The 11,106-nt window shown below is 51.2% G+C and overlaps 1 protein-coding gene across 1 annotated transcript; it reads left to right on the top strand.

The window, feature by feature from the left end:
• The first annotated feature begins 273 nt into the window (after positions 1-273).
• On the top strand, positions 274-9,440 carry LOC120391054 (resistin-like beta). Its single transcript, XM_039514311.1, has 6 exons — positions 274-374; positions 1,169-1,273; positions 6,264-6,326; positions 7,279-7,341; positions 8,767-8,844; positions 9,266-9,440. Exons 1-6 carry the CDS (start codon positions 278-280, stop codon positions 9,394-9,396), a joined length of 537 nt encoding a protein of 178 aa, XP_039370245.1. The 5' UTR covers positions 274-277; the 3' UTR covers positions 9,397-9,440.
• The last annotated feature ends 1,666 nt before the right edge of the window (positions 9,441-11,106 follow it).

The following is an 11,106-nucleotide window of genomic DNA, read 5'->3' as shown; positions in this document are numbered from 1 at the left end:
CCTGTTGCTTCACAGCTAGAGGCGGTGCTGGTCTGAACAGAAGCCCACAGGCGCCTGCTTTCCCAGGGCCAGTGTAGTGAGGAGAAGCTGCCGTAGTCCTTTGCTCTTGGGGCCAGCAGCAGCATCTCGGAAATGCAGCCTCATTGGCTCCCCCCTGGCTCTGACACCGTCTGGGGTTACACAACAGGGCCCGTTGTTAAAATAAGAGGCTCTGTTGCGTCATCCAGATCAGAGTTGGAGAGACAGTTCACAGAATGGTCAAACCATGGACGGGGCCATGGAAATGAACAACATATATGTGAACCACGAGGCTGTGGCGAGGTCGCCAGGTGGGAGGATGAAAAGAACCAGTCCCAAGCCAGCAGGGCATGGAGGTAAAAGCCAACTCAGACCCACGCAGCAACCAAGCAGAGAGTTCCAATAGCTTGGAGCCTGTCCTGAGAGCACCCATCCTCAATAACAGCCCTGTGGCCACTACAGCTCATGTGGAAGAGGAGACAGCTGTCCTCAGACCACCAGTGAGCTGTCCACGGGCCACAGCATGGGAACCTCTGGCTTAGGCAGCTCCACAGAGTAGAACTGCATCCAAACTGGGATCACTAGAAAGATTTGGGGTGGCTGATTTGAGCCAAGATTTAATTTCAACCCCAGAGGGGGCTGATCACAGTGCAGTCCGGAAAGGCCGTACTATAGTACCCAGCCCCACAGCTGAGCAGATTGGAACCAGTGTTACAGGGTAGTACAGAGGCCACAGAGGGCAGCGTTTCTACCAGTGGAGGGCAGCCGTGGCACAGAGACACCCGGCAGCTAGTGACTAGATCAAATCAAGAAAAAAAAATTCATCCTGTAGAAAAATTCCAGCAAAAACATTGATTCCTTTCATCACATTTTTTTCTAATACTTTGGGGGTTCCTCAGAAAATAAAAATATCCAATGAACCAAAAATCTCAAATATTTTGAGGTTTTTCCACAAGATTTTAGATGAAAATTGAAAAAAAATTGAAAAAAAATGTTCATTTTGTAATGGAACAAATAAAATTACACACACGCATTTATACGGGAAAATGTTCAATTTTGAACTTTGCTAATGACAACCCTTAAAATAACCAAAGGCTGAGTTTTTCCAGTTTGAAATCATCCTTTCTTAAAAACCCTGCCTGTTTTTCAGCAGTGGAGTTTTCTGATGATGAAATGTCTGATTACGAAAATATATCAGTGACGACTGACCAGAAGAATCCCCAGCCTCCAGCAGAAATGCCTCCCTCGGACCCAGGTAAGTCAGAACAACATGGCACTGGCACCCACAGCCCCAGAACTGGCTGCATTCTAATGCTAGGTGAAGGGTCTCAAAAATGCTTTCTACTGCTTACGCAGAAAGGGAAGCCACTTCTGGGGTGGGATGTAGCAACTGTTTAACAGCTGTACTGTGGTGCGGCATAGAGATCCCTCACACATCATTGAAATGCAGCCACTTCTGAGGTGAGGGCAAGACGGCTGTTTAACAACAGTTTAGGATAGGAAGTGAAGAGGAATCCTGTATCCAACTGGAAGGATGAATTACGCCTGTGGAAATATGGCCTGGATGCTGGGGTAAGGGGGAGTAAGCAGTAAGCAGAGTCCACAGAGGCTGGGAGGAGGGAAAAACACGTTAGCCAAGCAACAACCTCCCTGCCTTCTCCATCCCACAGGGCTTGTCTGTACCAGTGGGAGAGGCTGTGCAAGGGTCTTGCTGGGGAGACGTCTACCTGGAAAGTTGTGAGGGTCTGGTCCCTGGGTTCAGAGACAGCTGCTATCAGTTACACCAGCCCAGCTAGCTGCAGGCAGTACCAGCACTGGGGCAAACATAGGGTCCTTCCAAAACCACCTGGGAGAGATGCTGGAATAAAGACCATTCCCAGCTCTCGGGGATTAATAGGCTTTGCCATGTGGAAAAGAAACAACAACATGGGGGTTTAAATAGCCAGGGCCTCAGATTTACATCTCACCTGGAAGAGAGCATCTCTAGCAGCACAGCACCCTCTAATGCCAGGCTGGAGCATGGGGCCAGTGCTGACTGCCGGAGGAGAGCCCCTTACTGAGCCCCCCACCTTGATCCCTACAACACAACGCCCCGTCCTCAGCATAGCAGCACAGCACTGAGTTCACACCACCTTCTACAGTGTCCAGGGAGCTGTGGTTTGTTTGGGGAGGTCCCCAACTATTGCCCAGGCCCAGCTCTAGGCAGATGAGGCTAAGTCATCCATCACTCCCTCCCCGTCTCCCTTCCTCTCTCCCTTCCCCTCTATAGCTGGCAGGGCAGCTGGCCATGGAATCACCAAGCCAGCCCGGCTCTGGGATCTAGGGCTGGAAACCCCTGTGTAAATGCCAGGTATTACTGTGCTGTATGGCCCCAGAGGCAGATTAAGATATATTGGGACCCTGGCACAAAGAATGTTTGGATCCTCAACACCCCGGGGGGCCAAGGACACCAGAAGCGGTGGGGGCAGAGGGGCCATAGCCCCCCACTTTTAAAAGCGGGAGGGCCAGGCCTGCACACCCTTTAACATGTGCAGGCGCAGAGCAGCGACCGGGGCTGACTTTTGCGGGGGGGCTGAGAAGGTGATCAGCTCCCCAGCTATGCAGCACAGCCCCTGTGAGAAGCACCAGCCACTTGTGGGGAGGGGGCTGAGGTGAGCCTTAGCTCCTCTTCGCCACAGTGCCCCACACCCTGCAGGCCCCGTCCCCTGGCCAGGCCAGAAGCCAGAGCAGGGCCATGGTAAGAGCTGCCCAGGGAGCTCAGGTCCACTGTGGGGAGCCCCAGACCCTCCACCTGCTCTGGACGATGCACTCCAGGGGGCAGGGACATGGGCTGGGGGCTGCTCTCAGGCACCCTGCGCCCCCCATCCCCCAGGCAGGTGGAAGGTCCGGGGTTCCCCACAGCATTCCAGGCCCTCTTACCATGGCCCGGCTCTGGCTTCCAGCCTGGCCAGGGGGCAGGGCCTTGGGGGGAAGAGGAGGAGCAGGGGGCAGGCCCACAGTTCCAGCACCAGTGGCCTTCCCACACTTCTGCACAGGTTCCAGTGCTCCTGCGGGGGCCCCCAAATTGGCCGGGCCCTTGGGCACAGCCCCCGTGGGCTAACGCGTTAATCCCCCACTGTGTATGACACGTCTATTAGCATGTACGGAACATACCCAGAACATGCTCCAGAACATGTAGGGTTTTCCAGCCCCTACAACTCCATCCACCCTCCAGCCCGCCAAAGTCCTGCTTTGAGCAGGGGGTTGGACTAGAAGACCTCCTGAGGTCTCTTCCAACCCTAATCTTCTATGATTCTATCATTCTAAACGGAGAACCCAGAAGCAGAAACACATCCTGATGCTGTACCTCCTGGTGGCTATTTGCTTTCTCATGTGGATCGTTCTCCTCTCGCTCACAATCAAGAATGGTGAGTCTACTCCCAGCAAGCCCTGGGCACCAAGCGGATGGGGGATCACTTGTGAAAGTTTCAGAGAAGACACTAGGTCCTATGACCATTCGAGCTCTGGAACACCTGTCTGAGAGTGAGACACCATCTGTTTAGCTTATCAGAGAAAGGTCACTAGGGATCTATGGGAAAGAGCTTCCTCAGCACGGCTGACCATAAAGGATCTACCACAAATTCAATATGAGTCAACAATGTGGTGCTGTTGCAAAAAAAGGCAAATGTCATTCTGGAGTGTAGCATGTGAGACACACAGGAGCTAATTGTTCTGCTCCACCCGGCACTGGGGAAACCTCAGCTGGAGTCCTGTGTCCAATTGTACGTGCCGCACCTTAAAAAAGATGTGAACAAATTGGACAGTCCAGAAGAAAGCAACATAATTGATCAAGGAGTTAGAAAACCTGCCTCTGAGGAGAGGTTGGAAGAATTGGGCATGTTTACTCTAGAGAAGAGAGGGCTGGCGGGGGTGGGATGAGGGACACACCTGATGACAGTCTATGGATCTGTAACAGGTTGTTACAATGAGGACAGGGATCAGTTGTTCTCTATGTCCCAGCTTTGATGGAACTGGTGCAGTTTGCAGCAAGGGAGATTTAGGCTGGATATTAGTTAAGCTCTGGAACAGGTGACCTAGGAAGTTATGGAATCCCCATCATTGGAGGTTTCTAAGAGGTTGAACAAACACCGGCAGGGATGCTAGGTATCCGTGGTCCTACCTTAGTGCAGGGGACTGGACTAGATGACCTCTCGAGGTCCCTTCAGCTCTTCATTACCATGATTCTATGATTTTTCTGACAGCCAGGGGGTTCTTTAATCTAACAGATCCAAAGGCTGGGAGGAAGTTCAGACTGTGCTATATAAGGTACATATTTTGAACAGGGCAGGGAATTAACCATTGGGACAGCTGACCCAGGGGTGTGGTGGGTAGTCATGAACTTTAGCTGCTTTAAAAGCAGACTGAGTGGTTCTTGCTTTAAAATCCACTCCAGCTCCACCACCAGTTCCTGGGCTCCAGTCAGGGTTCACTGTGTGGACTGCTCTGGCCTTTGTTTTGGAGGCGTTCCGACTGGATTACATTGGTCCCTCTGGCATTGAACTCGAGGGGTGGAACCCTGGCCCCATGGACATCAATGGCAAAATGCTGTCTGGATTTCACCCTAGCAATCTGTGAATCAGACAATCAAAATCAGGGGGAAAGCACAAAACCCCCTTGGGACAGGATTCTGGAGCTACAGAGATGAGGTGCAGGTGGCAGTTTTAACACAGATGGTTAGGGTGGGAGAAAAGCCCTCATCCCAGGTGGGGAAAGCCCCTTCCACCCATATACAGCTCAAAGACCCCTCTCTGCTGAGGGCCTGATCCATGGGAGTCTGTCCATTGACATCGCTGGGCTCTGGATTAGGCCTCAAGTCTGCCTGCATGTGATGCCAGCAGTTCAACAGAATGTGAGAGCTTCCGAGATAGAAACATACAGACTACGGGGTTCCTAGAGACCCCAAGCGAGATCAGGTTCCTCTTGTGCCAGGCCCCGCCCCAAAGATCTTATGATCTAAGTAGGCAAAGGATGGGAAACTGAGGCACAGAAAGGGGAAGTGACTTGCCCAAGGTCACCCAGCAGGTCAATGGCAGAGCCAGGAATAGAACCCAGGTCTCCCGAAGCCAGTGCCCTACCCACTCAATAGTGCTGCTTCCCCGGTTTTGTTGGGGTATAGCCTGTTAAACTATTCTCCATATTTCAGAAGACATCACAATTCAAAGTACTTTCCAAAATAATAGCTAAAGATATTAACTGATAATACCAGAATCAGACATTCAAACAAATAAACAATCCACAGATCAGAATCGAGGCTCTTGTGTTAAAATGAAATACATGTTTCTCTGCACTGGATATGACTGGTGTGTTTGTGTTTCTTATGTGGGCTGTGCTAGATAGATTGAATCCTCAACTAATCAATGCCTTGCTTGGTGTACTTGGGTTTTGTGAACGCAGTGATAGGTCAATACGTTAATGTCACTTAGTGACCCTTACATGATATTTTTTGGTTTTTGTTTTGGAATAGATGAGTACATGCAGTGTGATGGCTAAATACATGTGCTAATACCAATGGATGGAGGGTGTGTGTATGTATGTCGATGGATGGATGGACAGAAGGATGAGTATTTATGCTGATGAGTGAATGGATAGGAGTATCTATGCCAAAGGATGGATAAAGGAGTATGTATGCCAATGGATGGAGGATGGATGGATGCATATGCATGCCAATGGATGGATGGATGTGTGTGGATGCTTATGGATGGAAGTGTATGCATGTTGATGGTTGGATAGATGGAAGGCTGAGTATGTATGCTGATGGGTGAATGCATAAAGAAGCATATATGCCAATGGATGGAAAGATCATAGAATCATAAAAGATTAGGGTTGGAAGGGACTTCAGGAGGTCATCTAGTCCAACCCCCTGCTCAAAGCAGGACCAATCCCTACTAAATCCTCCCAGTCAGGGATGTGTATGCATACTATAGCATGGAGGTTGGATGGCTGTGTATGTATGCTGAAGGATGGAGGATGTGTCAATGGACGTGTCTATATGCCGATGGATGGAAGTCTGTGTATGCCACTGGATGGATGGATGAATAGATGTATATAGATGCTGATGCGTATGTATGCATAGAGAGAGCCTTCCTACTGGACAATCATCAACTCTCCCCACCCATCTGTGGGAAATGTCCAAATTGATTGAGTTAAGGTAATTGTAAAGCTGCAATGAAAACGAAGTCTGTTTAAAATTTTGTTGTTGCTTTCAGACCGGAAGATGACTGAGGAATTAAGGACGATAAATGCTGCCATTTCCCAGCGGATAGACCAAGGTACGTTTGAATCATAGAACAGAATAATAGAATATTAGGGTTGGAGGAGACCTCAGGAGGTCATCTAATCCAATTCCCTGCTCAAAGCAGGACCAACACCAACTAAATCATCCCAGTAAGGGCTTTGTCAAGCCTGGCCTTAAAAACCTCTAAGGAAGGAGATTCCACCACCTCCCTAGGTAACCCATTCCAGTTCTTCACCACCCTCCTAGTGAAAAAGTGTTTCCTAATATGCAACCTAGACCTCCCCCACTGCAACTTGAGACCATTGCTTCTTGTTCTGTCCTCTACCACCACAGAGAACAGCTGAGCTCCTTCCTTTTTGGAACCCCTCTTCAGGTAGTTAAAAGCTGCTATCAAATCCCCCCTCACTCTTCTCTTCTGCAGGCTAAATAACCCCAGTTCCCTCAGCCTCTCCTCGTAAATCATGTGCCACAGCCCCCTAATCATTTTTGTTGCCCTCTGCTGGATGCTCTCCAATTTGTCCACATCCCTTCAGTAGTGGGGGGACCAAAACTGGATACAATACTCCAGATGTGGCCTCACCAGTGCTGAATAGAGGGGAATAATCACTTCCCTCAACCTGCTGCCAATGCTCCTACTAATGCAGTCCAATATGCCATTGGCCTTCTTGGCAACAAGGGCACACTGCTGACTCATATCCAGCTTCTCATCCAGGTCCTTTTCTGCAGAACTGCTGCTTAGCCAGTCAGTCCCCAAACTGTAGCAGTGAATGAGATTCTTCCTTCTTAACTGTAGGACTCTGCACTTGTCCTTGTGAAACTCATCAGATTTCTTGTGGCCAAATTTTCCAATGTGTCTAGATCACTCTAGACCCTATCCCTACACTCCATCATATCTATCTTTCCCCCAAGCTTAGTGTCATCTGCAAACTTACTGAGGGTTCAATGAAAACGATGCCTGTTTTAAATTTTGTTGTTGTTACTTTAAGACCAGAAGATGACTGAGGAATTAAAGAGGATAAACGCTGCCCTTTCCCACAGGATAAACGAAGGTACGTTTGGTTCTTGTCTTAGCTGCAGAACCAGTATTTCCAGGTCAACAGACAGCACAAGAGGCAGGAGCATCATCCATCTCACGCGGCCTTTAAGGAGCAGTCATGGAGTCCAGGGGCTTGGGCATTGCCAGTAGAGCATCTGAACCATTGATGGCGTGGGCCCGGGGCACAGCTAACGGGCATTCTCCATAACTTCCTGTGGGGAGAGGGGGTTCTGTGAGCATGAGGCCAGGAGACTTATGCCCAGGTAGCCCCAGCATGTGGGGTAATGGGTAGGGTGGGGGGGAATTTCCATGAAAACTTTTTGCTGACAGAAAATTGAGCTTTTGCAGAATGTATCTGCCTCCTGCAAAGATTTTTCATCCAAAAAAAAAAAAAACAGGAAATTTTTTTTGGCCAAAACTGAATCTGTTGTATGTTTGGGGGAAGTTTTCAGCTGCAATGTTTCAGCTGCCGAATACCAAAAAGTTGTGGATTTTCTGAAAAAATGTGAAATTTGTTGCAGATATGATTTCCCCCTCTTGTCATTTTAGTTGCAATTTTCCATGGAATGCCCTGTCCCCATTCTGTGGCCAGCGTTCATAGCTGCGGCCCTGCTGGGCTAGGAATCCTTGCAATCTGAATGACAGTTGCGCTTAGAAGCTCCAGCCATAGACCATGACCTCGTTGTGCTGGGCGCTGTACATTATTAGATGTATTACAGTAGTGCCTCAGAGCCAGTGGTGAGCTGGAGCCGGTTCCCACAGGTTCTCCTGAAACCGGTTGCTAAAATTAGACCTCCGTGGAGAACTGGTTGTTAAAGGGCCAGGGGGTGGGCAAAGAACTCCGGTCCGCGGGCCAGACCATCCTGTTGCTCCCAGGATTCCCGGCTGGGGAGGCTGAGGCTCCCCGGACCCCTCCCCCGCTTCCCCCCAGCTGCAGCGTGGCCAGCCGCCGGCACCAGCTGGGCAGCTCAGCTGAGCTCGGGAGTCGTCCTGCTGCCACTTTTTGAATGGCCTAGCAAGGTGTGTGTGGAGGGGGTGGGCTGCTGCAAGCTCCAGGGCTGACCAGAGGGGAGGGGAGGAGGCAAGTGGGGCAATTGGCAGCTCATCACTTCTCAGAGGCCCAGTCTTGGCCCAGGACCCCATTATGCTGGGTGCTGTACATTATGTGTTAGGTATATTAGAGTAGAGACCCCTTGAGAAATTGGCCGTATTGCCTGAGATTCAGCTACAGCACCCAGTTCCAGGCGCTGCAGCTGTACGTAGCCCAGCCACCACTCGGGGGAGCCAGAGAGCCACATGGAGTGAGGCTGGGTGGGTTACACCTGCCCAGGTAACAGCTGGGGCAGAGGCAGCTTCTCCCCACCTGAGCCTGGGGGGAGGGGGCAGCCTTTCCTCACCCAGGGTCCTGCTGGCTACAACTCTGCCTCTTGCCTTGCAGTGTCCTCCACCCTGGCCAAAGCCAAGCTACTCTGCCAGAACGTCTGGGCAAATGGGGCACTTGTCTCCTGCCCCGCAGGTGAGAGCACTTTCCCGAGTGCCCCGCAGGCCCAAAGAGGGAGGGGCCCCTGGGGCATGGACCCCACCCCTCCTGCAATCCTGGGCGGGTGTGGAGCTGGGGCAGCGATGCACCACCAGCCTGCCTGGGGCCCCCCTGCCCATGTGCTGCCCAGTGCCAGGAGCAATGGCATTCACACGACTCCTGAGTCCCTGGGGGCACTGGATGCTGTGGAGCTGGGACCAGTGTGGGCCCCTGGATCGGACCCCTGGGACGTCTCACTGGCCTCCCTTGCTTGGGCAGTGGCCTGGCTGCAAAGAGGCAACAGGGCCATGCCCTGGGTGCTGGGGAGGAGGAGAGAGCAGGGCACCACACTACCTCCCATGACTCCCATCCTGCCACCAACTGCTCCCCTAACCTCACCTCCCCCATCCCCCCACAGGGTACAAGCCCACGGGCTGCGCCTGCGGAATGGGCTGCGGCTCCTGGGACATTCACACCGACTCCACCTGCCACTGCCGGTGCAGCGGCATCGACTGGACGTCCGCGCGCTGCTGCAAGATAGGGCTGTAGTGATGCCAAAACCCAGCCTGGGGCACCGGAGAGCCCCACCTGGCCTGCCGCCCCCTTGCCATGGGCCCTGGCACAGAACCATGCTGTGCCCTTTGTGCCAGTGCAATGAATAAACTTGGATCTGGGTCTGTTGAAGCTTCTCTGGCTCAGTTCTTCCCCTGCCCTCTCAGAGTTTGGTACCTAGGGCCAGACCATGGGCAGGGGGCACAACTTTGATTCGGTCTCCTATTTCCCCCAGAGAGGCCTCTGTCCCAGATCTGGTTAGGCTGCCTCTGCTGGCGACTCAGCAGAGCGCTACAGGGGTCCAGACATTGAACCCCCCAGGCAGTGTTTTCCCCAGAAATTTAAATTAGGGGGGTGTTCAAATTTACAGGGGGGGGGTGTCAGGGCTGATGAGGGGTGAGACTCGGAGGGTGAAGGTGGGCTGTATGGCACCACAGTAAAAACTGAAAAATGTTTCATGACCATTTTATTAGATTTAACTCATATTTTAAAATCATCACACAAATTAAAGTTGGCTACTCAAACCGTCTATGAAGCACTACCTCTCATAGGCGCCAACTTCTAATGGCGCCGGTGGGTGCTCGATCCCCCTCTGCCCCAAGCCCTGCCCCCAACTCCACCCTTGCCTCGCCTCGCCTCCTCCCACCCCCATTCCAACCTCTTCCCCAAAGTCCCTGCCCCTATTCGACTCCTTCCCCAAATCTATGCCCCGCCCCTGCCTCTTCCCCGCCTCCTCCCCTGAGCGCGCCACGCTCCCTCTCCTCCCTCCCTCCCAGAGCTTGCTACAGCTGTTTGGTGGCGGCAAGTGCTGAGAAGTAGGCGGAGGAGCTGGTGATGTGGCGCACTCAGGGGAGGAGGCAGAGGAGGAGGTGAGGTGAGGTGGGGCGGGTGGGTATGGCAGGGTAGGGAGCTTGGCTGCTGGTGGGTGTAGAACACCCATTAATTTTTCCCTGTGGGTGCTCCAGCCCCGAAACACCCACGGAGTTGGTGCCTATGCTACCTCTACATCTTTCTTGTTATAATTTTGCACAACTCTGTTAATGAACTTCTTGAATGCAGTGCATTCATCTTTGGTGGCTTCTCTTATCTCCAGTACGACCATCTCTTCAATTGATATGCTTATTAGTTCATTCACATGATCAGGCACAAGGCATTTTCTTTCAGAACACAAGATTCTATTCAATGATGAAAAAGAACATTCAACTGTAGATGTTGTGCCTGGGAATAGCAAAAGATGAATTCTTACTTCTCTCATCCCAGTAAACATAGCAGAAAGATCGGGTCGCGCCACTAGTGATAATAAAAAAGAAGTTGAAGTCAAATCTTCATTCATTCGCCGTATGATATTCCACTCTCTGTTCAAATTCTCTATTCTGTCTTGAGCACAGGGCAGCCCCATTGCTGGTAGTGCCTCACTTCACTCAACTGTCGGTGTTTTATAGGACAGGCATCTGTAAAAGCTACGCAGAGGTTGAGTAGAATCTAGAAGTCACTGTTACAGATTTTTAAGAATCAAGTCTGTGTACTTTTTTAGTTGTCATAACAAACACTTCTTGTCCTCTTCACTTCAGTATTCAATATAAATGCCTTCATTAGTCAACTTCTGGACTGAAATCTTTGCTTCTTCCAGGACTTTTTCAATGGATAGCTCTCTAGTTGGGGATTGGTCCTGCTTTGAGCAGGGAGTTGGGCTAGATGACCTCCTGA

The sequence above is a fragment of the Mauremys reevesii genome, linkage group 25, assembly GCF_016161935.1.
Source record: "Mauremys reevesii isolate NIE-2019 linkage group 25, ASM1616193v1, whole genome shotgun sequence".
NCBI classification, from domain to species: domain Eukaryota; kingdom Metazoa; phylum Chordata; order Testudines; family Geoemydidae; genus Mauremys; species Mauremys reevesii.
The sequence above is the reverse complement of the archived record's forward strand: the minus strand, read 5'-3'. Positions and strand labels throughout refer to the sequence as shown.

Excerpts from the sequence above, each read along its gene's own strand:
- LOC120391054 (XM_039514311.1), top strand. The coding sequence starts at position 278 with ATGGAAATGAACAACATATATGTGAACCACGAGGCTGTGGCGAGGTCG. Across the intron at positions 375-1,168 it reads CAAGCCAGCAGGGCATGGAG|CAGTGGAGTTTTCTGATGAT; the intron begins GTAAAAGCCAAC and ends CCTGTTTTTCAG. Across the intron at positions 8,845-9,265 it reads ACTTGTCTCCTGCCCCGCAG|GGTACAAGCCCACGGGCTGC; the intron begins GTGAGAGCACTT and ends ATCCCCCCACAG.